At 43.2% G+C, this 27,041-nt stretch overlaps 1 protein-coding gene across 5 annotated transcripts in view; it reads right to left on the bottom strand.

The window, feature by feature from the left end:
- The window catches only part of shtn1 (shootin 1), a 42,429-nt gene extending 16,602 nt beyond the window's left edge, over positions 1 to 25,827 (bottom strand). For 2 of the 5 annotated variants that reach the window (XM_082558401.1, XM_082558402.1), the window contains exons 1-7: positions 25,758 to 25,827; positions 22,292 to 22,344; positions 20,943 to 21,024; positions 13,828 to 13,878; positions 11,563 to 11,657; positions 5,899 to 6,067; positions 2,525 to 2,622 (exon numbers count right to left, since the gene is read on the bottom strand). In XM_082558401.1, coding sequence (XP_082414527.1) covers positions 2,525 to 2,622; positions 5,899 to 6,067; positions 11,563 to 11,657; positions 13,828 to 13,878; positions 20,943 to 21,024; positions 22,292 to 22,344; positions 25,758 to 25,812 — 603 coding nt within the window. In that variant the 5' untranslated portion in view covers positions 25,813 to 25,827. The remainder of the gene's footprint in view (positions 1 to 2,524; positions 2,623 to 5,898; positions 6,068 to 11,562; positions 11,658 to 13,827; positions 13,879 to 20,942; positions 21,025 to 22,291; positions 22,345 to 25,757) is intronic. The other 3 variants (XM_082558403.1, XM_082558404.1, XM_082558405.1) reach the window with 3 other exon arrangements.
- Positions 25,828 to 27,041: the final 1,214 nt, after the last annotated feature.

The raw sequence follows: 27,041 nt of genomic DNA, 5'->3' as shown, positions 1-27,041 counted from the left end.
CACCCAGGAGGTGCCCAGGAGGCATCCTTGTCAGATGCCCGAACCACCTTAACTGGCTCCTTTTGCTCATTCGGGAGGAGCAGTGGCTCTACTCTGGGTGAATTTCTAACCCTATCTCTAAGGGAGAGACCAGCCACTCTTCGGAGGAAGCCCATTTCCACCACTAGTATCCGCGATCTCGTTCTTTCGGTCACTACCCACAACTCGTGGCCATAGGTGAAGGTAGGGACGTAGATCGACCGGTAAATTGAAAGCTTCAGTTTTACACTCAGCTCTCTCTTCACCACAACAGACTGCACATCACTGCGGCTGCCACACCAATCTGTCTGTCAGTCTCCGGCTCCCTTCTCCCATCACTCACGAACTAGACCCCGAGATACTTAAACTCCTCCACTTGGGGCAGGAACTCGTCCCTGATCTGGAGTGGGCACTCCACCCTTTTGGAACACACCCTCCGGTCCCCCTTCTTAAAGATGGGGACCACAACCCTGGTCTGCCCATCCAGAGGTGGTGCCCCTGATCTCCACGCAACATTGCAGAGGCGTGTCAACCAAGACAGCCCTACAGCATCCAGAGCCTTCAGGAACTCGGGGCGGACCTCATCAACACCAGGGGCTCTGCCACCAAGGAGTTGTTTAACTGCCTCAGTGACCTCGCAGAGATAGGTGAGCCATCCACCTCATCCCCAGACTCTGCTTCCTCCATGGAAGACGTGCCAGTGGGATTAAGGAGGTCCTCGAAGTATTCCTTCCACTGCCTGACAATTTTCTCAGTCGAAGTCAGCAGCGCTCCATCTGCACTATACACAGTGCAGGTAGAGCACCGCTTTTCCCTCCTGAGTTGCCTGATGGTTTGCCAGAATCTCTTCGAGGCAATCCAAAAGTCTTTTTCCTTGGCTTCTCCGAAATTCCTCCCACACCCGAGTTTTTGCTTCAGCCACCACCCACGCCGCGTTAAGCTTGGCCTGTCAGTACCTATCAGCTGCCTCCGGAGTCCCACGGGCTAACCAAGCCTGGTAGGGCTCCTTCTTCAGCTTGGTGGCACCTCTCACCTCGAGTGTCCACCATTTGGATTGGGAATAACCACCACGACAGGCACCAACTGCCTTGCAGCCACAGCTTATTGCAGTGGCTTCGACAGTGGAGATGCTGAACATGGTCCATTCAGACTCAATGTCCTCAGTCTCCCTCAGACTGCTGGTGAAGCTCTGCCGGAGGTGTGGGTTGAAGATCTTGGCTGTCGGAGGGGTGCTTTACTGAGCTTCAGGTCCTGGAAGGGTAGAACATATGAATGTCCCATAGCAGCTAGGTTCCCTAACTTTTGGTAGCTGTTGAAAGGATAAAGTTTTGGTATATCAGTGGTTAGAAATACCATTAATACTTTAGTATTACCTTAACACAAAGTCAGGGCTGACCCGGGACCATTGCTGTGAGTCACAGCATGAAGGTCCTTTCACAGCAGACGCATTCACTTCTAACTGAGAGCGCAAAATTTGTTGCGCTGGCCGCTGCGCTGTCATTTTCTTGCTGCAGCTCTGCGTGTACTAGATGCGCCTGCTCCTTGTTGTTTCTGTCTCTGACTTTATGTCCTCTACAGGAGTTACTGTTGTTTTATCTTCAAATGTTCAATAAAAACATGTATCGCTCATTCACAACGAAGAAAGCTTTGTAACTATCCTACTACTGGTGTCTTCCTACATACTAGTGAAGACTGTGTCATTTCCACAATGCTGCTCCTTCTCGAGGTCCACAGAGCCGTTAAAGTCTCTGGAGGTCCCTGTGTGAGCTCGTAAACCTGTGACACAAAATTCATCGGACTCGGACACGCACAGACTGTTTTCCTTCGTGGTGATGAAGGAAAACGCTGGGCTGGCATGTAAAAGAGCATTTATCCTTCCAGGACCTGCAGCTCCGTAAAGCACCCCTCCGACAGCCAAACCCATCTGTTCTCTGATTGGATTGTTTCATTTGTGATTGACAAAATTCGTACTTGTAAGTTGAAACTGTCACACATCCAGGGAACCAGAGCGCAGAGTTTTACACGTAGACCTATGCAAACAACACTGTAACTCATGTAAATACTTTTACAAACACAAATTCTCATCTATAGAAGCACAAACATAACATTTTAACATGTTTAAAGGTTACAAAACTCAGTTCACAACTAAGCATTTGATTTACAAGCACAAAATATTTATGACCACAGTTTGACCACAGACATGGTCCTAACATTTAACTTACAGTGCACACCTGCCTTAAATGTGACTCGTTGTGTGTTCCCTCTCGACTGCAGCAAAACAGAGATGCGGCAGCACATGACAAACCTCTGCCATGCAAAGTGCAGCTGCACACACAGTGGATCCCTTTCTGTCCTCCGTGCTAATGTGTCACTGTTATTATTGTTAGGAAACAACAATGCAGGGACACATTTTGCACATATTCACTACTAAGAACTGGGAATCTGCATTCACACGCTTGCTGGCCAAAGTATTCACAACAGGGAAAAAGAAATATTAAATACTTACTTCCTCCTTGGTCGCCCTCAGTAGTTCTCTTACTGCCTCAAGATCAGAGAGTGCTTGATTTTTCTCCTTAACTGTCATTTCCAACTTATTTTGCAGCACTAAAAAAAGCAGCACAGTTAAACAATGTTGTTGTGCACTGACTGTACAACTGTGACATTCTGTGGGTTAACCTGTGTTTGTTTCGTCAAATAAGAACATTTATTATGTAGAGCCAAACCTCTTTGAAACGCTGATCAGTTCTAGTCTACCAAATAATACCAAATGATTGAAACAGAGTAATTCATTCATACTGGTGTTACATTCTCGTTTTTTAGTTTGTGCTTATAGACCGTGCCTAACAAATGTACGAGACCAGCTGTCATACAAACAAGAAAACACAAATACTTCAAACTTTGTCAAAATTGTCTCTGAAACTAAAACTTTATTAGAACTTATGAGTCAAATAAGAATGCTTCTTTGAGTCGGCGCCCTGGACTTTAGCGCTTTAACCACTAAAACTTCCTTTTTTGAAGTTCAGCACTGCAGAACTTATATATATATATATATATATATATATATATATATATATATATATATATATATATATATATATATATATATATATATATATATATATATATATATATATATATAAACACCCAGCACGCCCCTGCGGGCGGTTTATCCTTCAAGCTCGGGTCCTCTACCAGAGGCCTGGGAGCTTGAGGGTCCTGCGCAGTATCTTAGCTGTTCCCAGGACTGCGCTCTTCTGGACAGAGATCTCCGATGTTGTTCCCGGGATCTGCTGGAGCCACTCGCCTAGCTTGGGAGTCACCGCACCTAGTGCTCCGATTACCACGGGGACCACCGTTACCTTCACCCTCCACATCCTCTCGAGCTCTTCTCTGAGCCCTTGGTATTTCTCCAGCTTCTCGTGTTCCTTCTTCCTGATATTGCTGTCATTCGGAACCGCTACATCGATCACTACGGCCGTCTGCTTCTGTTTGTCTACCACCACTATGTCCGGTTGGTTAGCCACCACCATTTTGTCCATCTGTATCTGGAAGTCCCACAGGATCTTAGCTCGGTCATTCTCCACCACCCTTGGGGGCATCTCCCATTTTGACCTCGGGACTTCCAGGTTATACTCGGCACAGATGTTCCTGTACACTATGCCGGCCACTTGGTTATGGCGTTCCATGTATGCCTTGCCTGCTAGCATCTTGCACCCTGCTGTTATGTGCTGGATTGTCTCTGGGGCATCTTTACACAGCCTGCACCTGGGGTCTTGCCTGGTGTGATAGACCCCAGCCTCTATGGATCTTGTACTCAGAGCTTGTTCTTGTGCTGCCATGATTAGTGCCTCTGTGCTGTCTTCCATATATATATATATATATATATATATATATATATATATATATATATATATATATATATATATATATATATATATATATATATATATGGGCTTTCTTATTTTTTCCACTTTTTGTAAAACAACAAATCTTAAATTTCATGGACAACATAAAAACATTATATTTCAGCATTAAAAGGATCATGTTGAGCTTTAGTGGTGAGTTTAACCATTAAAAAATACTCTTTTAGTTTAATTTAGTGCAGCTGTGGCTTAAACCTGTGCTGTGCCGATACGTTGGTTAAGAACTGTACGTGTCCAAAAATGTGACAAATGGAATAAATCTTGAAATAAAGACGTGTTAATACAAACAGCTCACAGCAGGAACAGTCTGAGACATTTAAACAGGGTACTTAAGCAGAAGAAGGTCGCTGACACCAAAAGCTGTTTCAGGTACAGATGGATTGCCTTCTGGTGAGCAGAACGAGGATTTCGTGTCATAAAATTTTCAAGCGAAATACTGAAAATGATTTGAACAGATGAACACAATCGGTGTGATGTACTTAGCTCAGAACCTACGAGAGCTCGTTTGTTTGGCTGGGATCTACAGAAGTCTGTAGCCAAATAGCTGGTGTTTCATCACAGGGGCTGCTTTGACTAGCTGTCCATTAACATGCAATTATGAATTTTCAAGATAATAAGCCCGCAATCTTTGCAAAAGTCAACTTATTTCAGTATTGCCTGTATCACAGCATATTATTTGCAAATGACATGATTATCTGTCCCTTTTAATGCCAACGACATGAATGGAAAAGCATCATCGAGTATAAATCCATTATCACCGGAGGTATAATTACTGTTTGACTAAAGGAACTGACCATGACGTGAGCCAGAGGCAGCTGGAGGAGAAAATACGTCTGCAGTGCTGAACTTCAGTCAGCTGAAAACTCTCAGGACATCTGCCAGTTATTTTATGCACACGTGCGCAACACACCTAATATTTTTTTACTCTAAGGGTGTAGACGTTATACTCTTCATGTCATCTGTAAATTGAATTTTTGGTGAAGCTAAATTTCACACTGTGATGGACGTGGCAATGGGGCGGGCTTAAACCTGTCGGGGTCTGAGACCCAGCATCTTGAGTTTGTTTTTTCTGTTCTTGACTTCTTATGTTAGAATCATGTTTTATTCTTGTTAAGGATGTAGTTGAGTTATTGCATATTTCTGATTAATGAGAAAAATTCTGGCATATTAGTTTGTCTTAGTTGAGTTTTAGTCTGGTTGATGTTTGTCGCTTCGTCATGTCTGCATCTCCATGTTTCCTGTTTTATTTTGAAAGGTCCATTGTTCCCCTGCTCAGTGTGTTTAGTTTTGTTTCCCCTGTGGCGTCATGCTTCATTCTACTTCCCTCCTTCCCCTCCTGTGTTTAAGTCCTCAGTGTCAGGTCGTCTGAGTGTTTTGTTACCACTGTTCATGCTCGGGGTTATTCCCCGTCTACGTGTTTCATGTCTCCTGCCACAGTTTACAGAGTTCGTTTAGTTTTCCCAGTTTAGGTTTCAGTTCTCTTGTTTTGCTTCGTGTTTTTGTTTGTTGGCATTCAGTCCGATAAAACGTCTCTCTCTTCGTTACTTTTCGTCTGCTTTTGGGTCCGCTCCATAAACACGACCGAACCATTACCTCTAGAATCCAGGTAATTTGATTTCCACTCATTCAAATATGTGAGAAACTATGTGCCACGTGAAGACTTTGAGTAAAGTCCTTGTAAAATGAAGAGTCAAACACAAAGCACATGGATTCCAAACTAGATTTCACCTCAGTGGTACATTCCCTTCTTCATTCATCCATCTTCTAACCCAGAGTTTGTCTTTGCAGTAACTTATCACTGCCAGCAGATGCAAGTAAATGTACCAGTGCACAAGTGCTTTCACAGCTCTCCTTGTGACCAGTGAACACATTCTTGTGTTCAAATACTCTTTGGTGAATGAATGAATGCTGTAGGTGAGGTCTGTCAGCACAGTGTAGGCTTTACTTTCTACGGTACCTGAGGTGGAGGTGCAGCACTGAGGAGACAGGCAGTCGTGGCTCGATGCATGCAGGTCCTCACTCTCTTCTGCTTCATCATTGAGGTCGATGTCAGCGATGGTCTCAGGGCTGATGTGAGACAGCAACATCATACTCTTCCTCTTCAGAGAGCGGTTCTGCCTGTCCAGCTGTAGCATGCAGGCAAAGGAAGTGTAATGTACTGTCAGAATAAGATCATAAAGACACCAACTGAAGTTCAACACACCTGCAGTCAAGTCCATAAGTTTTTGGTGCCCTTGCACACCAGCAAAGTGGACTTTTAACATTAATTAAATACAAAATACTTTTGTATTTAATGCAATACAAAAGTATTGCATTAAATATTTAGGAAATACAGCCATCTGAATACATTATTTCACGTTTTCTCAAGAGTAACTGGACTGACTGACAAGCTGTTTCATGGCATTTTAACTGGACAGTGAGGACAGTGAGGACAGTAGGCCATCGCTGGGCTCGAACACAGATTGCAGTGCCAAACTCAGCAAGAGCAAAACATCTGAGACCACAGGAGGCAGCTCAAATAGATTAGAGCAAAATTCTTCTCTTAGTTAAGAAAAACTCCTTCACAACATCAAACCAACTCAAGAACACATTTCAAGGATTACCAAGTTCCACAGAGAGACCTTCATGAACATAAATATGCCCATAAATGCAACAGCTGATGCTATGTGTAGAAATGCTTTGAACATTTGCACTTTAGTCACGTCTTCATCGTTTCACATAATCGGTGGCAAATTCATTTTACAGGAAACAAAGTTGAGCTCAAATCATATTTTGCTTGTTTTCACCAAAGTACTGATACTTCTATTAAAACAATATCTTCTAATGTGCTGCATGTCCTAGCTGCAGTAAACTGTCCTGGTAACAAAGCATTCATGGGTTTTATACAAGTAGACAGTAGACTGTAGACCACCAACATCTAAAGAACATAAACACAACTCGGACAGTCCACTCACAGAACTGCAGTACAACATGGCAGCACCACTGTAGTAGGAATAACAATTCATTTTAGCTGTTAATATTTTCACACTCCGTTATAATCATTGCTACAGGAGTGTGTGCTTCTCTGTTGAAGCATTATACTTTATTAGCATTATATATATTTATATACTTATATATATGAATTAAGGAGACCAGTGGTAAGTAAAGCATGAATGAAAGCCATGGCCGTGGGACTGATGCCTCTTATGCACGCTTCTTGATGTCACCTGAAGGAAGAAAAGCCCCTAAAGGGAAGAAAAAAGTAAAGGAAATAGAAAACAGGAGCCATGAAAGAAGCATTTATTAATGGCATCCCGGTGAGAGCGGATTGCAGCAATTCCATCTTTTGATGACACCCTTCAGACGACAGCTTTTTTTCTGAAATGCAATCAACAATACATAACATGGAATCACATTCTTCTGATAATAATCTACAATCGGTGAAAGATATACATCTAAAATTACATACTTAGATGACTCGAGGCTGACATAACAGTCGGCTAGCGCTGTCTTTGGAGGTCGCCATTACAAAGTCACAGCCTTGATCATACAGCAACACAAAAACATTAAGCATCAAAGCCACATTCTCCTCTGACTGGTTGTAAATTGCTAACCCCCTCCAGCTGCTTTTAAATCAAAATGTTGACGAGTTAAAGAATTGCTCTAAACTTTGGCTTCTTTCAGAGCGGCCTTGGAGATATTTGTTGTGCAAAATTACCATCATTGGGGACAGAAATTAACATAGAGTTTAACTTGCCGTCGTGGTGTGTTCCAGCTCTGATTTAAATGCAAATGAGTAATAAACCCACGTTAACACAGTGTGCACAGGAATGGTGACTTTGGAGTATTGCTGCTGAAAGGCCAGCGTAATGTTTCAGACTCAGACTGTACTCTGCTTATGGATTTATGGTGAACAAACGTGATGCTTTTAACATAAGTAAGTTAATAATTAATAAATGGATTTATTCTTTGAAATAGCTAAGGACTATTGCTGTCCGCCCCACACACCCACAGCACAGGGAGTGTCTGGTTATGGACGTCGCTTTATATGAAGAAAGAAGCCGTTAGTGAAGCAAAGCGAGCACATCAAATAAAGCCTGAAGGAGAGTCGTTACTTAGACCAAGCAGCCTTTTAGCCAGAAATCATAATTCCTTCCTGAAATAGCACAGTGCTAGCTGTTAGCAGCCGCTTCACTGGACAAAGCCTGAAACATTCAATTCAATTCAATTCAATTCAATTCAATTTTATTTATATAGCGCCAAATCACAACAAAAGTTGCCTCAAGGCGCTTCATAGATACAGAGAAAACCCAACAATCATATGACCCCCTATGAGCAGCACTTTGGCGACAGTGGGAAGGAAAAACTCCCTTTTAACAGGAAGAAACCTCCGGCAGAACCAGGCTCAGGGAGGGGCGGCCATCTGCTGCGACCGGTTGGGGTGAGAGAAGGAAGACAGGATAAAGACATGCTGTGGAAGAGAGACAGAGGTTAATAACAGATATGATTCAATGCAGAGAGGTCTATTAATACATAGTGAGTGAGAAAGGTGACTGGAAAGGAAAAACTCAATGCATCATGGGAATCCCCCGGCAGCCTACATCTATTGCAGCATAACAAAGGGAGGATTCAGGGTCACCTGGTCCAGCCCTAACTATATGCTTTAGAAAAAAGGAAAGTTTTAAGCCTAATCTTAAAAGTAGAGATAGTGTCTGTCTCCTGAATCCAAACTGGAAGCTGGTTCCACAGAAGAGGGGCCTGAAAACTGAAGGCTCTCCCTCCCATTCTACTTTTAAATACTCTAGGAACAACAAGTAGGCCTGCAGAGCGAGAGCGGAGCGCTCTAATAGGGTGATATGGTACTACAAGGTCATTAAGATAAGATGGGGCCTGATTATTTAAGACCTTGTATGTGAGGAGCAGGATTTTGAATTCAATTCTGGATTTAACAGGAAGCCAATGAAGGGAAGCCAAAACAGGAGAAATATGCTCTCTCTTTCTAGTCCCTGTCAGGACTCTTGCTGCAGCATTTTGGATTAGCTGAAGGCTTTTCAGTGAGTTTTTTGGACATCCTGATAATAATGAATTACAGTAGTCCAGCCTGGAAGTAATAAATGCATGAACTAGTTTTTCAGCGTCACTCTGAGACAGGATATTTCTAATTTTAGAGATGTTGCGCAAATGGAAGAAAGCAGTCTTACATATTTGTTTAATATGTGCGTTGAAGGACATGTCCTGGTCAAAAATGACTCCAAGGTTCCTCACCGCGTTACTGGAGGCCAAGGTAATGCCATCCAGAGTAAGAATCTGATTAGATACCATATTTCTAAGATTTTCAGGGCCGAGTACAATAACCTCAGTTTTATCTGAATTAAGAAGCAGAAAGTTAGCGGCCATCCAGGTCTTTATGTCTTTAAGACATTCCTGCAGTTTAACTCATTGGTGTGTGTTATCTGGCTTCATGGACAGATAGAGCTGGGTGTCATCTGCATAGCAGTGTAAATGTATGCTATGTCTTCTAATGATGCTGCCTAAGGGAAGCATGTATAATGTAAACAGAATTGGTCCTAGCACTGAACCCTGTGGAACTCCATAATTAACCTCAGTGTGTGAAGATGAACATGATGTCTGTTCTGTGCTCAGTCAGCTGCAAGTGGGATTCACAATAATCCTGGACAACATTTCAAGACAAATACAGTTTGTCACATCTGATTCTCTGTCATTAGTTCCAAAGTATGCTGTTCATCTTTGAAACGTTTATTTTACAAAACAAAATTTAAAAAGTAAATTAGGAAGAAAGGCAGCTTGTATACGACTAGTTAGAGTAACACCTACTTCAGATGCTGCAGTGCAAATCTACGTACTGCAGCTGCTCGTGAGCCTCGTAGCTCATGTGGAGACTCAGCAGCACTTTTATTACCTCATACTCACGTTACCTTTTTCTACTCTGGGAGGGGCTCAAGCTTCACTTGACCAATTTAATAGTTGTAAATATCTCAACTTTCTAAAGCTGGACTCCTGGTAACCGCTGGTTACTGCTGTTAATGCAACTGGAATAGATTTATTTTATTTGACTAGTAAAGTTATAGAAGTCTGTTTACCAACAGTGCTTCATGAATCTGGAGAGAAAAGGCTACTTAAAAACGGTAGAGTCACAATTCTAACTCTACCAGAAGCTTCTTCAGTTCAGAACTGAAGAAGCTTCTGGGATGAGAGGTGAAACGTCTTCAAGCAACTTAAAGAAGTCCAGACGCTTTTCTTTCCAAGCTCCTTAGACTACGATGACCTGGATGACTGAGAACCTTCACAGACATGTTCTGAACTTTTGATTGAATATTTGACCAAGGTAAAAATTCAATATTTGCATAGGCAAGTTTTAATTTCTATCATATCTGTATCATGTTTGCTACGGTTGGTAAGTGTGCTGTGCGATTTAAGCTCCGGGCTTCCTGTGGTAACACAGCTGGTACTGATCTTTGGTAAAGTTTCATCAGGGAGGCATAGTTGGCCTGTTACAGCAGATGACAGAAGCTGAGCTGATCCTTAATCATAGGAACTGTTGATCACCTGAGGTGGGACAATATCATCCACCTTATCTTTGTCACCCTGAGCTACTCATGAGGAGGCGAGCAGGACTCGCGGGGGTCAGCAAACACAAGGAGTCAGATATGTTTCATGGCCACTGCTGAAACACAAGATTTCTATGATCAATAAGAATATCTGTCTACTGCTCAGTGCAGTAAAACTCCTTTAATATAAACATATAGACCTGATGTAACATTAACATCAAATATTTTAATACTCAAATGACACTAGTAATAATTTCATTTGTTATTTGCTGGTTTAGAGGTTAAAAAACCTTTTAAACATAGAGACACAATTAAGTAATTAAGTGAACAAATGAGTAAGTGATAATGTCAGCAGATGATCAGTGTGTAAATGGACTGATTCTTCCCCTGAAGCACTCAAAGCGCAGCAGTCACTCATTCACACGAGCGCCTTTTCTGTGCTTAAGTGCTTTTTATCCAACGTTCACACACAGTCACACTCCCGTGGATGAAACTCGGGGTTATCCTTGCCCAAGGATATTTGGGATCGAACCAGCAACCTCGCGATTAGCAGATGACCTACTCTGATGAAAAAGCCCACCTTCACTGTAATTCTTCCTCAGTCTCCAACTGTCCACACTCGCGTCCAACCAGGTGGACTCTGAGGGCTTTTGTGCAGAAATTGAATGAGAAATGATTACTGTGATAAGTTCAGCACCAGTGGGCTGCAAAATCACTATGTGCCAGACTCCCCCACTTTCAATCACAACTCGCATTTTGGCAAGGACTCCAAAAAATTGTGCTGTGAATCAGAAGAATCCAACGCAATTTTCTACACTGAGCCGTGGGGACAGGAGCGGCGGCAGAGGACCAGAGAGCGCTGTGATTGTAACCCTGCGCTCAGATAATGTCATCACAAATGGCTGATTGGACTCTAACATTCACTTAGGAAAGCCGGTTTAAACCAACATTATTTTATTACTTTATTCTTCTCTTGTTTTACTTTAATGACACCGTTTTAGTAAATGTGAAACTGAATCTGAGCACGCATAGGAAATTAGTTCAGATCTGATTTAACGTAAGGTCAACTGTACCTTGGAGGCCAGCGCTTCAGCACTTTCTCTGCACGTTCGCTCAATCTCCAGGTTCTCCTGGATGGCGCTGACCTCTTCAATGACCATCTGAGAGACTAGAAAACACAGAAAAAGACAAGATGAAAGGAAAGACGGGAAACGGCTTTTTCAGTTTCACGTAACAGAACAAATAAAAATAGTAAAATATGACAAACATCACATCCTACAACACCGATGTGAGGGAATTTCATGACTAATATCTTTCAGTGTTACACGTGGTTGTTAAATTCTAAGCTTACACACTATTGGATACATTTGTTACGATGCTGTTTTAAAAGCTCATCATCCGTTTTGTATGTTAGAGTTAGTGTTTGTATTAAATAGCATGACTGTCAAATGTATTAATAGCTATTAATATTTTTCTGGGTGTTGCTGTCTCCAGCACCTCACAGACTCGGTTATGAGGACAACAGGTTATTAAAAAACACAAGTCAGTGTTTAAACAAAGCATATGTGTGAATTTTACAAACGAGTCATTAGTATTGATGAAATATGAAAGGCTGTACTCATGTGAAGAAGAACTTTAACATCAACTCATGAACAAAAGGTCGTGATGGAAACAAAGACAACAATTAGGTTTTTCTAAAGGACGATGCATCCCTGCAGCTGACGAGAGCGCCGTAACACTCGACACCTCAGCACTGAATGACCTCATTAGAATGAGACTTTACACCGAACCTCATATTTATTTATGAGCTCATATTCAGATTATTAACCCCGTTTTTTATTTTCTTCATCCGTGTCTGATTGAATAGACGAGGAAAAGGATAGAGAACCAGAATATTAATAAAGGGGAGTGTTGTGCAAGTATTTCAAGGGTGGACATGAGCTTCTCTTTACGAGTCATGACGTGTGATGCTACACCTCAGCCCGGGTGGGAACATTTAATTCTTTACTAAATGGTGACAAGAAGTGATTTTTAATTGATATTACCTATGACAATGGCAAAGGAAATACATGACCAACACATTTACCGCTAACTGCGTTCTGGGTTTAACGCTGGTCCCGACTCATGTAAAAATCCACACAGGCCATGTTTGGTGGAGAAAGCAGGAGCTCACACAGCAGAGAGGAGCGTGGGAAAGCTTTCACTGCACACTGCTTCTATGTAACAATAGCAGTTAAGCTAACATTGCTGGAGTTTTCGTTTTCTTTTCTTTAATTGACATTTAGGAATAACTGTACAAAACCATCAGCTTCAACAATTTGTTACATGTATTTTTGCTTTTTTCTCTTTTTAAACAACTAAAATATCCATACAAAAGGAGGGAAAGAGAAAAAAGGGAGCAAAACAGAAAAAGAAAGAAAGAAACAGGCATGTAGGGAGTGAGATTTTACTACCATTAATATAACTAATATATCCTCTAATATATCTTCTAGTACTTAACACAGTCAAAATCAAAATCTGGCCTGCGTTTTTTTATATAGTCCATCCATTTCTTCCATCGTGATACAAACAGGTCCTCTTATAGTTCATATCTGCTGGCCTGTTCTCCATCCTGTAAATGTCCATTGTGATGTCCATCCACATGTTCATAGCTGGGCTCTCAGGAGAAAGCCATTTTTCTGTGATGGCTTTTTTACCTGCTGCCAGTAAAATATTAAACAAGTATTTATCGTTCTTTGTCCATCCTTCTGATAAGTCCAAAAAATAAAGTTTTACTTCCCAAAGGTAAATAACCTCCAAATATCTCTCGTATTGCTGCATGTATCCCCTTACAATACGTTTTAATAACATGACAGTCCCAGAAAATATGATAGTGATTTGTGCGGGTTACCTTCATAGTGAGATTTTTGGTGAGGTGGAATAAAATATCTTATCAGGCTTTTCCACCCAAATTCCCTCCAGCTCTGCGAGCTGCTACATTTCCATATGTATGTCCATATTGTTGTCCTCCTTTATCTCTATTCCTCCCTCCATTTCCCATTTTGTTTTGATATATAGGGTCGAGTGTAATTTCATATTTGTTAATCCCTTATAAAGGCCAGATACAATGCCTCTGTCTTTATTTGAACTGTATGAGCTTTTAAGGAGTTTTATTCTTCTTTTGTTTCCGTTCTGCTTTTTTGATCATGTCTGGTTTGATCTGTGAGGCAAAGTCCTGAAAACAAGCCAGAAACACTAAAAACAATCTCAGCACACTTACCTTTTTCCTTTGGGTTTTCAAGTTTTCATTCATACAAATATAAATGTGCTCTGAATAATGTAAACATGTCGACAGTTACCTGGATGTAGAGTCAAGAGGGTCTGTGGGAGCTGTAGTTGGCAGAAGCTGCCTGCAGCAGGGATGTTTACAGGAAATGTGTCAAACCCCCCAAAACGAGACTTTTAAGAATAAAATAGTTTGTGTCCCACGTTGTACATACTTTAGTCTTAATTTGAAAGTTTTACATGAAACCTGTTTGGCGTCTGTCTTTTGTCATGTTTGTTGTGTGTTCAAAGCTTCCAGGCAGTAAAAATAAAGTGTGGATGAATAGTAAAGGTCAGATTATCGATGCAGAGAAAAGGTTTGACCTGTACAGCAGAGCGTAAACCCAGTGACAACACCCTGGCACCACTAAAGACACTGAAGGTGATTTATGAGTGTAACTGAACATGCAGCCGTCCGATTCACTGTCAATATGAAACTCTGTGATTAAACAGTTTTAGTAAAACATTGGGAACAAAATCTGACGAAACTCCAAACAGCAACGTTTCAAGCTGCAATCGTACCTCGGTAGGAGAAGAACACCCTAAAGACTGCCCTGCCACTTAACTAATTAAACATTACAGCTGAGTGAGGGAGAAATTAAGCATTAGTGCCACTGCCGTGGGCAACTCCTTCCCCCCGGTGACACCTAATTAAGAAGTTGATGAACGTCAGCGCTCTGCGATATCCACTCTGCCGTCCTCCGTATCAGGCGCTCAATAGCACTTAGCTGCCAGTTTTCTTCCTCAGCCTCTTCTCTGTCGCTGTCCAGACTCGGCAACCTACGAGAGGGCGCCTCGAACTAAATGACGTGTTAATTATAATTACTGGTAGCCATGGTAAATAAACAGCGCTGGAAGCGTTGCAAGTATATGAGCACGAGTCCACAGGGGGCTCTGACACATCACAATTGGCATTCTTAATTGTAAGTTTCAGCCTCCCCATCATTGTCCCTCCATCTTTCCCCCCCTCTTTTTCACGCTTGTCTTTTTTCATCCCGCTCTCAGGAACGACAGTGATTACCCCTGTGCCGACGTGCTACATAATGGTATCAGCGCCGTCAACGGAGCAGTGAATTAAATTGTATCTGCAGCCGCTGCGAAGCCTTGATGAGGGGGGCAGATGCCTTTGTGGTGTTATCATTATAACACAATGGTCATGTTGTCATCAACCTTGCCATTGCCAATTGAAAAGGCACGATTGTGTGTTGGGGGCTTTTCGTCACATCCTCCCACAGCCCCCGCTCCCCTCCACCCACCACCCACCCAACACTTCTGCCCCACCCCCAGCCGTTTCGTTGTGAATAGGAGCAATTTTCTAAGAGCTATGAAATCACGTAATAGGTCCTAATATGCAGCTGCTTGGCACAGTCAGGCAGCCTCTATTAACGCGTAAGTCAAACACAATATGTGTTTTGGCTGGAGAATCACTGAATACATGAGTACAGGCCAGAATTATTCAGATGAAAATCCACACAACTGTCATGGCTACAAAGGCAAACTATTTGCTCCTTCCTTTGACATGTGGTGCCCCATTTCAAATTCTGTCTCCACTAAAGTGGTCATAGCAACCTGTAAGGAAAATCAATTGAATGGTGCAGCGGAGCACCTGAAATGTGTTTGCAATCCCGGGAAGCGATTAAAAGCTCAGAAAAGGAGCTGGGGATGCAAGGGTGCCGCTCACGTGCCATTATCTGTATCCAGGCTCGTATTTCCACAGCTGCAATCATTTTCAAACAACATAAATTTATTACAGTGCGCCATCTTACTGGTAAATAGGCCCGTTAGTTTAGCCTGCAGCTAACTTTTCCAAGTGTGAGTGACAGAGATTAGGGCTGCCACGATTAGTCGACTAGTCACGATTACGTCAACTATCAAAATCGTCGACGACTGATTTAATAGTCGACGCATCGTTTGAAGCTTTGTAAGATCCTGAAAGACGCAGGAATAAGTAGCAGGATTTAAGAGTGTAATAACGGACTGAAACAGAAGATGGCAGCACTGCATGTACAAGGATGCCAGCTGCCGTTAAACCCCGAAGAAGAAGAAGCTGTGTCCCAGAATTCATAGCGCGGCCCAGCTCAGTTTCCAACAATGGCGGCAGCTAGTTAGTTTTAATGTTACTCTTATTATTCTTTCTGGGTCACAAAATAAACGTTTAACATATTTTCAGGCGAGAATGTAGCTGTGTAAACCTCAAATATCTGCTCAGTTTATCAGGACACCACATATTTTCAAAAGCGCTCCGACGTTTTCAGAGACGTCTGTTACCCACTAGCTCGATAGCTAGCCGGGGGCTAGGCTAACTAGAGCCGTGAGAACACCGGACTCCCGGCAAATCGTTTTCAAACCCACCGCCGTCTTTCGCTACTCAGGTTAAACATGATATATGAGTCACTTAGATAACTTAAAATGTTATTGTTTGGCTTTTTTCAGTGTTTTATTTGTTCCTGAGTAAATCAGTTTGGCTGAGATTAAAGTTATAGTTTTTACACAGCTAAAACTGTCAAGCAGACAGCTGATTATCAGAAGTGTGAGATGCTCGAGAATTTACTCCGGTGTCCTGTTATATTTTAGATAGCAAGGAGTTTATTAAACTTCACTGAAACAATCTGCAAATTTCATTAAAATTAATAAACTATCATCTTGTCTTTATTTTTAGTTAGCACCTTAAAAGCTTAAAGCTGTAAGCTAATGATAGTTATATAAGACCAGATGCTGCTGGTGCAATAAGCTGTAAGTTTTATGTCCAATGGATGATGATCTGATTAGTCGACTAATCGCAAAAATAATCGGTGACTAGTTGACTATCAAAGTAATCGTTTGTGGCAGCCCTAACAGAGATATCATGTTCCTGCTAATGTCCCATACCTCACTGTGCTCCTATCTGTCATCAGTCTTTGTTCTTCAATCAGATTTTTTCATGCTTTTGGTGTCATTTTATAATACAAACAATGTAAACAAACTCACTGTAATGCTGTGTGTGTGAGATTGCATGTTGGACTTTTACTAGCCACTAAATACCTGTACCCCTGCAGAGACTAATGTTCAACCTGTCATGTCTATTTTGTACCATAGAGCAGTGTTTCCCATCCTTTTGGAGCCATCCATCCATCCATTCATCCATCTTCTTCCGCTTTATCCGTGGCCGGGTCGCGGGGGCAGCAGCCTAAGCAAAGAGGCCCAGACCTCCCTTCGCTTTTACACTCAGCTCTCTCTTCTCCACGACGGACCAGTCTGTTGATCGTCTGTTGATCTCCGGCTCCCTTCTCCCATCACTCACGAACAAGACCCCGAGATACTTGAACTCCTCCACTTGGGGCAGGAACTCATCCCCGACCCGAAGTGGGCACTCCACCCTTTTCCGGCTGAGGACCATGGCCTTAGATTTGGAGGTGCTGATTCTAATTCCCGCTGCTTCACACTCGGCTGCGAATGGTTCCAATGCGAGCTGGAGGCCCTCACCTGATGAAGCCAACAGAACCACATCATCCACGAGAAGCAGAGATGAGATTCTGAGGCCACCAAAGTGAAAGCCCTCCGCCACTTGGCTGCGCCTAGAAATCCTGTCCATGAAAATTATGAACAGAACCGGAGACAAAGGGCAGCCCTGGCGGAGCCCATCACCCACCAGGAACGAGTCCGACTTATTGCCGGCAATGCGAACCAAGCTCTTGCAACGGTTGTATAGGGATCGAATGGCCCGTAGCAATGGGCCAGACACCCCATACTCCCGCAACACCTCCCACAGGACACCCCGAGCGACACGGTCGAATGCCTTCTCCAAGTCCACAAAACACATGTAGACTGGTTGGGCAAACTCCCATGCACCCTCAAGTATCCTCGAGAGGATAAAGAGCTGGTCCAGTGTTCCGCGACCAGGACAAAAACCGCATTGTTCCTCCTGTATCCGAGGTTCAACTAGCGGACGAACTCTCCTTTCCTTGAATTACTACATTTATTTCTCTGAAGTTTACAAACACAAAACAACCCAAAGTGTCCACCAAATATGCAAAAAAACAACGTTGACAGACCGAGACTCTCCAAATTGCTCTCAAAGTCAAAACAAAATTATTTTTCTATTTCAAGAAAGTGTTGGCTGAATTAAAACTACTTTTTTTTAAGCATTATATCTCTCATCTCATTTTCCTGCTCGTGTCTCTGAGGCTGAAGGAGACGGACACCTGCGAGGAAGCAGTGACTGCAGGTAAGCTGGGAAAGTGAGAAGGGGCTGCAGACCCCTGCCCCCCACCACCGTTGTCCTCGTTGTTCCTCCACTCTTTGGTTTCGTCCTCTCTAACCAGCAAAGGGGGTCCCAGACTTTGTCCCAGGAGCTGACTGACTTTGCTGGCCTTCAGCTGAGCATTCTCGACTGCAGACACACACGCACGCAGCCTCATTTGACTCAGGCATTCAGCACTGTGGTAGAACTCTCCTTTCCAGCACCCTGGCATAGACTTTCCCAGGGAGTCTGAGGAGTGTGATCCCCCTGTAGTTGGAACACACCCTCCGGTCCCCTTTCTTAAAGATGGGGACCACCACCCCGGTCTGCCAGTCCTCAGGTACTGCCCCTGATCTCCACGCAACATTGCAGAGGCGTGTCAACCAGGACAGCCCTACAACGTCCAGAGCCTTCAGGAACTCGGGGCGGACCTCATCAACACCAGGAGCTCTGCCACCAAGGAGTTGTTTAACTGCCTCAGTGACCTCGCCCCCGGAAATTGGCGGGTCATCCCCCTCATCGCCAGACTCTGCTTCCTCCTCGGAAGACGTGTCAGTGGGATTGAGGAGGTCCTCGAAGTATTCCTTCCACCGCCTGACAATTTTCTCAGTCGACGTCAGCGGCGCTCCGCCAGCACTATACACAGTGCAGGTAGAGCACCGCTTCCCCCTCCTGAGACGCCTGACAGTTTGCCAGAATCTCTTCGAGGCAGCCTGAAAGTCTTTTTCCATGGCCTCTCTGAACTCCTCCCACACCCGAGTTTTTGCTTCAGCCACTGCCCGAGCCGCATTCCGCTTGGCCTGTCGGTACCTGTCGGCTGCCTCCGGAGTCCCACAGGCTAACCAAGCCCGATAGGACTCCTTCTTCAGCCTGGTGGCTCCCTTCACCTCTGGTGTCCACCATTTGGTTCGGGGGTTACCACCACGACAGGCACCAACCACCTTACGCATCACACTTACTGTTTTTCAAATATTTATCTATTGCTATTCCGCGCTGCATTGTCTCACAGCATGACTATTATGTCATTTCTCCTTTGTCTTCTTCTGTTTTACTGGCAGTTGGAAACCCATTTAATTAGAGCAGGTAGTTGTACTGCCCTCTAGTGGAAGAGAATGTTATTGTTCCGCCCGTTACTCACGCCGATAGCTTAGAGGACCAATCAGGTGGAACCAGATAACCGTCCACGGCACACCAGTGGATCACCTGACACACCTATGTGCCAAGGCCCAGTGGTTGGGAAACACTGCTGTAATGGCATGGTACAATTCAACATTATATAGCATCATGCTAGCTTGATCTTAAAATAAATAGTGACAAATTACATTAGAAGCAATATCAGGAGACAGATCGTCCCGAGACTTTGCTCTAAAATCTAAAAGAAATGTTTTAAATATGTACCTTTTACTGCGTCAGGTCATCTATAGGCACACAGAGCTACCCAGACATACGACAATTAGACGTTGAGGGAACATTTGTGTATATCAGACTAAACTCCTGACTAAACTCCCATTTCTGAAAATCGGGAGCTTCCTAAAAAGCCTGCTGTAAGTGACACCAACAGGAGGCCAGAGAGCCACCAGATCATTATTAAGCCCAAATGAATCAAACTAATCCTACACTTTGGCCGTATTATTGTTTTACATGATAACAGGACTCAAACTTCAGAAGTTTTAAGAGACACAGATGGCAGCAGATGCACACAACAGCAGGAAGTCTTACTGCGAGTGGAAGCACCATTAATATTTCTCACAAGAGAAATGACTTCAACAGAAAAATGCCAAAGAGTTACTGGAGGACTGATGAAGTCTTTAGGTACAACACTGAACCAGCAAGTACTTATTTTCCAGACAACTCGCTGCTTTCATTCTTTAAGGCTGTGTAAAAGTCACCTGGAATATGTACATACTGCTGTACATAAAGTCTGCTTGTTCAGTGAAATTATACTTGATAAGCTTGATAAGCAACGTTTATGACGAGCTTCACAAGCTCAGTATGAGCTCAGACGGTGGTTCAGCCACAGAACTGATGAAACCTGATTTACAGGTGTTTGAGTCTTTAAAATCCTTTGTGAAGAATAACGTGATCGTGCTAATGTGCAGATGGAGGCCTTAATAATTACTGGACTTTCCAGCAGCAGCACGATTGCAACCAAACCAGGTTCAGAAACCAACACTAGAACATCCTTGGATCGCCACCTGAGTCCCTGCATTTGACTTGAAAAAGCTTTGGCAGGAATGAAGACGAGGGCTTACTCTGCCGTAGATCCAGCTGGCTGACTGCATGAATGTAGCTGAGCTTCTCTCAATGTAGGGACACGGGAGAAAACAAAATCCACGTGGGAGAAAAAAAAAATCTTTGTCTTGTAAACGTAATTATTTGGTGTTTAAAACCACTCGATCAGTGTATGTGCAGATCTTATTCATGCAGCTGCAGTTTGACTTTGTAACAGTGTAACTTCTGATAGTTTGATAATTATTGTGTTACATACATACTGTACTTATTACTTTTTGCTTGTGAATTTATTACTGTATTTCCATTGTGAGTAATTCATGAATATGGATTTGTCACAAAGCCCAAAGGCATTTCCTTTTAGTCATATGTGTCAGGTATGCATGTCTTTTAAACTGTCAGCTGTTCACAGAAACATAAATCCAAACCAAAGCGCCTCCAGGTTCAATCGTTTACTCTCTGGCCAACAAACGGACTTTGACATGTAGAACAGGAAGAGTGCGGCTCTAAAGGAAAAGCTACAGACGCTGGACAATTTCATAATCTTAGATCGGGATTACCCACTGTATGTGTTAGCGCCATAGACACGTATGACACATGCTCAGAGCTGTGATATGTGTATTAAGCATTGATGTGCAAACAATAGTGAGTTAAACATGTTGGTGCAATGGGGATCTCACTTTTGGACACAGGTGAACTTACCTTGCTGGAACTCAGAGAGCTTCTTCATCGCCTCGTCTCGCTCCTCTTCCAGCCTCTTGAACTTATGTAAGACACAGAGTAGCTTCAGTTCATCATTAACCTTTATGCAATGCCACAGCTCAGTCTGGAAAAGCAGGTCATTTAAATGCGATGACAGTATATAAAACTATGTAGATGTTAAGAAGGGAAAACCCCCTGATGGTCTCTGTGAGCACCTCAGACCTTTTGTTTAGCAGCCATGTTTAGTCCTACGTGTACCTAACCTTCCATAATACATGTGTAGATAAATTGTGCTAAACCAAACAAATGAAATAGATTGTTGTGCTACTTTGTCCTCATTCACTGTTGTTTCTGCCATTAAATATCAGTAAATCATTATCTGGTCAAACTTCCTTCTAAACTGAGCCTTACAGATGATCCAGTTTGGCTTGATGCTAAAGATCAACACTGTGTGTTCAGCTTAAGTTTACTGGACGCACACTGAGCTCTGTTCACAGAGGATGTGGACACCGTTATAGCAGGTGGTTCATTATTAATCCTTCACTGCTCATAATAAAACAATACTGTACAATATCAGTGATATTACTTCCTGGAATACTGTGTAGATTACAATGTTCATGAACAAGTATTGTTCCTATACTGGACGCCATGTTATTTGCTGAAACAGGGGGAAATGAGCACTAAAGGTCTAACTACGTTACCCAACATTAGCTTCACAACAGGAGTGAAGTCAATATTGATTCTAATTCTATTGTAATTCTCCTGATCCGTGTTCTGTGTGAGGAATCACACGGGCTAATCTTAGTGTGAAAACGTTTTAGAAATGGAGCAGGGAAACAAAAGCTTGGCAGGTGACTCAGGCTCACCTGTGAAAAGCTCCATTGCTGTGGAACTCGTGATTGTTTCCAGTGTGCAACAGTCACAACAATATTGCAGCAATCATAAGAGGGACTACGCTTGGAGAGATAGAAGTGATTTTTTTGCCATCGTTCATTCTCAGTGTTCGAAACAGTTAAAGACAAATATTACACACAGACTGACCTCATATCTGCTTAGTTTTAGACAATAACAAAAATGTGATCATGGCAGCTATTTAACACAACACTGAGTACTGGACCTGCTCGAGGTTATTATCAGCTCGATGCTTTTTAATCACTTTGAAACCAAAATATTTTAGTTAATGTTTTTATTGTTCAAATAAACAAAGAAAGCTGCTCGGCCAGCTTCTATTACTGTGAGCACCAACTGTTCTCATCTATCGCAGCTGTTACACTTGTTGCTACTGTAAGCGAGCTGGATCAGAGCTGATCGAGGTCTGCAGACTGTAAACATTAGATTGTAACACTTACTTCCATGGCTGTAGTTTCTTGCTTTCTCTGAAGATCCTCATACTCGTGCAGGGCTGTGGGGAGCAAAGGGTGCCAGTAAGCCATCGCCATCACTCAGTCACAGTAAAGAGCTCCTTTCATCTTCAAAGAGCCCAGTGGAAGCTTCTCTAGCATGTGATAATGTCTCATCCAGTCACACTTGTGTCGTGTCACAGGACTATTATAGCACGCTATTTTGAATATAGTACTGTCTAAATATAACTGGCTTGCGTGCACGTAGTGCAGGAAACTACCTTCCATAATACATGTGTAGATAAATTGTGCTAAACCAAAAAAATGAAATAGTCATTCCACCCTGGAAAAACTTACCATAACATTTGTGCTCATGATGACTGCACATAAACATCTGACCACAACTGTACATTACACTTGTTAGAAAGCTCGTTATCACACAGGTAAGGAGTTTGATTCACTTTCTCTTCGTCGAAGCAGTACACCGTGAACACGTGAAAACAGAGGGAACGTCCTCCTTTTCTTTTGTCCCGTTAATCAGTCACAGAGCTGATTGCACATTATGCTGAGAGCTAGCTTGACGTAGTCACAACATTATGTTTTAACTTCAGTTATACTACAAAAAACATGCCTCAAACATCATTATGCATCCTTACTCTAACACGGGCCAGGTTATATTACTGGTCGTAATGATTACACCAACTCCATCGTCCCAGCTTGGACTGTGCACTTTTCCCAAATAAAAAGCTGTGGGTGACTACGGACATCACAGCCCTCCTCAAGGACAAGAAGAGGGGCTTCAGAGCAGCACCAGAGAGAAGGTGAGAATGTTCAGGGAGTGTTGAGGGACAGGATCAGAGAGGCTAAGGACAAGTATAAGAGAAAGCTGGAGCAGGAACTCGAGACAACGGCGTGAAAGAGGTCTGCATGAAGGCCATCACTGGACTCAGGCTACCCAACTCTAAACTGGACTCTAAAGGTGGTGTCAGCCAGGCAGATGTTGTCCTGGACAATGCTGGATACCTCCAGGTTGGCCTACAGTAATGCACAGACACCAAACACGTTTGGTGGACGTTTAAACAGATATGTGTGTCTGTGCGCTGAACCTGTACAGTTTATGGATGCAGGCTTGCATTAGGTAATAACTTAGCACTTCTCTTTTTAAAATATGGTCACGTTTGGCTCCAAAACGCCAGAATGACAGAAGCCAAAATCTTGACACAACAGTCTTTGAGATGCACCGTCTCAAAAACAACAGTGACAACAGCCACGTTTATCTTTGATATACAGTCATGAGAAAACCAAAGTTCCCACAGGACTCCATCCAGTGAAAAACTAAATACACCCTAGCTTCTTTCATAAGAGTTAGCAGTTAGCAGCCATGTGGGGCTAATTAAATGCACTTAATTAACTGATGATCAACTACTGTGAACACTTTTTTAATATTATAATATTATGTTTTTGCATTTGTCCTTATTCCACAGTGACGGTGGAGATGGACAGGAAAGTAGGAAGAGAGCGAGGAGCCCAGCAGAGGACGCTGAGCCCTCAGGCCACCTTCACAGAGTCGGCTTCTGATTGACTGGTCAGACACATTTACACCAGTGGAGTACTGGAGGTCATTTAGTAAGCCTCTGGCAGCACTCGTCCCGTTCCTCCTTGCAGATGCAGATGCTGGTCCCATCAGCATCTACGTTGCCTTCCCATTATGAGAGCAACGTAATGGTGTGCTGAAAGAGGCGTCTTCCAGTCAAGTGCTCTGTAGGAGTCAGGTTAGACACGCCTGTCATGCTGCTGTAGATACCTGCCTGTCTCCTGGAATCGCCCCCATGCTCCTGGGACTGTGCTGAGAGAGACCAGACTTTCTGGCAATAGCACATATTTATGTGACATCTTAGAGGACTCGGACTTGTGCAGTCCCTGTATTGTCCTCATGCAACAATTAGTGACACTGAGCCAAGCAAATTCAAAGTGAAAAGAAAACAGTCAGAAAAGAGTGTCAGTGGATTCCACCTGTTCAACCAGTTGTATTTGGAGGGCTTGTTTCACTAACCCTAACCGTCTAATGTTAATTTCATTAAGACCAAAGCTGCTGAAACTGATCAACAATCCCCTCTGCTACCTTTCATCGCTCATCCAAGTGACTTCTTCAGTCACAGCCGACTGCAGATTACAACACAGAGCGAACACCATCCCCACTGACACAGCAGCCAGGGAGGCAGAAGAACATCAAGAAGGCCCCGAGTAAATGTGGTTACCCCAGCTGGACGTTTGTCAAAGCTGGGAAGGCTCCTTAAGAAAGCTCCAGCTGATCCAGGAGAGAAGGACAACCGCTGCCTAAGAGAAAACCTGTAGTGATCCTGTACATGTCAGGAGTATCGGAGCAGCTGAGACACATTTTTACTAAACACCAGGTCTCTGTGACTTTTAAACCCCAAAACACGCTGCGCCAAAAACGGGTCCACCCCAAGGATCGGGTCCCCCCCAAGGATCGGGTCCCCCGACACAAACAGAGTAACATAGTGTACGCTGTTAAGTGCAGGAGGATTGCCAGGATTTATACATCAGGGAAACCAAACAAGCTCTGGCTACAACACAGCAGAGCCACCTCGTCAGGCCAGGACTCTGCAGTCTATTTACACCTACAGGCCAGTGGACACTCTTTCAATGATGAGGATGTGACATCCTGGACAGGGAGGAACGCTGGTTTGAGGGCGGAGTCAAGGAGGCCATTTACATGAAAAGGGAAAGACCATCTCTGAATGGAGGAGGGGCCTAAGGGTACGTCTGTCACCATCTTACAATGCTGTGATTGCAGCCATTCCCCAACTCTCTGTCAATGGGACTCATGGTTGTTGATCAGTGTTCATGACAAAGTGCATATTAAAGATCAATGACCTCACAGCCCATTGTTCATTCCTTATACAAACTGTTAATAAGGTTGGGCAAACCTGCATGTGGTGACTGAAATAGTCACTGGGATAAGTGACGAAACATTTCTCCCACTGGGAACATTTTAAGTTTCATCAAGTTGCCCAGTGAGCCACGACAGTCAGCAAGCGTGCAAAACCCAGAAGTAGGTCATCTACATGGATTATCCTGCCTTCATGTGTGCTTCTCTTGCTGTCTCATGCTTTACATAGAATGACACGAGGGGTCTTGAGTTGGGTCCAACCTCTTTTTTTCACCACAGGCTTGATTTAAGATTAGCTGTCTAATCCACAGGCCACGTTAGACTGTGGCAGAGTTGTTATGTCAAGCTAAAGCACACTTACTGTACACACCTTTGGCCACAGAAACAAAACCCTTAGAGAAGGCAAATAAGCAGCTATGTGATAACCCAGCCCTCAACACTGGCCAAGCAGTAAATCTTAAAGACGCTCTTCAGGATCTTAAACTGCTGGGCTGTGATGTCACTGCAGTAAAATGCAGCGTTACTACTGGAAACACTTACAGGACCAGAAAAGAAACTTACCCTGATTCGACAGCTTTGTAATAACATGAATTCTGTCGAGTTCCTCCGCAGCCATGACAGAAATCCCTGTCCAAAGTTCAACAGGAAGTGTTCTTTCAAGACACACCTGCCCAGGTGGACACAGCACGAGATAAGAGTGCAGCTGGGAGCATTAGGGCCACATTAGGAACAATATCAGTGATTATTTTGAGAATAAAGTCGGAATGTGCGGATCACACTTGATTCCAGACGAACTGCCACGGCTGTTGCATCCTTTACAACAAGCTTAGTGTAGATGGCTTTATGAAACACGTGTCATGCAACACATCCTCTTTATTGTACGAGGATGGAACCGCTGATAACCTTGCATCTGCCATTCTTGATTTTTAGTTCCTAAACACTTCCTTTAATAACTTATTACTCCCGAAACGTTGGAGTCTTGGCTCTTCATACAGTAAAGACACAGAGGATACAAATAATCAGGCAAAACGTCAGACACCACGTGACAATAATAAACGTGTCATTTCTGTCGGTAACGTCACGACGCTCGTCTCTCGCTGCTTCACGAAACGTCACTACTAGCATGTCTAGTTGATTGTATTTACACAGCACGATTCATAGATACAAGTCAAAGTGCTTCACAATAAAACCAGAAATATAAAGAATAATATGAAACTATGAAAACAGGACTTGAAAGCTCGTCTGTGTAGAAACGTCCTTTCCACGGACACCTTGGCACATTGTTTGTGTGGTTTTGTGCCAGAACAGGAATCATTTCCTTTGTAGCACGAGTTCACTGACCGAGGTTGTTTGTCTCTGAACAACTAGAATCTCCACTTTGACCTCAAAAGGATTAAAAACAACAACAAAAATAATAACAGCAATAATAAGCCCGGCTCATCAATATTCTGGCACGCGGACGTCAACATTAAATATAGAAATATCAACAGCAGAAGAACGATGCTGTTTACTTTGTATCCACTTCAGTCACGATAAATGAACCGTGGCGCCGATACGGTGAAGACAGCTGCGCGGTTTTTCTTTGCAGATTAATTTTCCATTCAAACACATCCTGTAAGAATTCAATGTGAAGCAACATGAAACACAAAGCCTTCATTTATCCTTTGCTCTTCTGGTGTGCAGCACATTGTATCCTGTAGCAGCTCCACACAGACGGATGACGTTAGCTTAACTGTCACACTGGCTCATCTGATGCTAACAGCTGATGAAGGCAGTGAGGGAGGACACTGGCTGTGTCAGCAGAAACTGGGAGAGCTGGTTTAGAGTTCACAGCTCTAAAAAGAA

Source organism: Aulonocara stuartgranti, assembly GCF_965226115.1.
Source record: "Aulonocara stuartgranti genome assembly, chromosome: 13".
In the NCBI taxonomy this organism is placed as follows: Eukaryota; Metazoa; Chordata; class Actinopteri; order Cichliformes; family Cichlidae; genus Aulonocara; species Aulonocara stuartgranti.
Note: the sequence above shows the minus strand (reverse complement) of the source record. Positions and strands in the feature narration are given on the sequence as shown.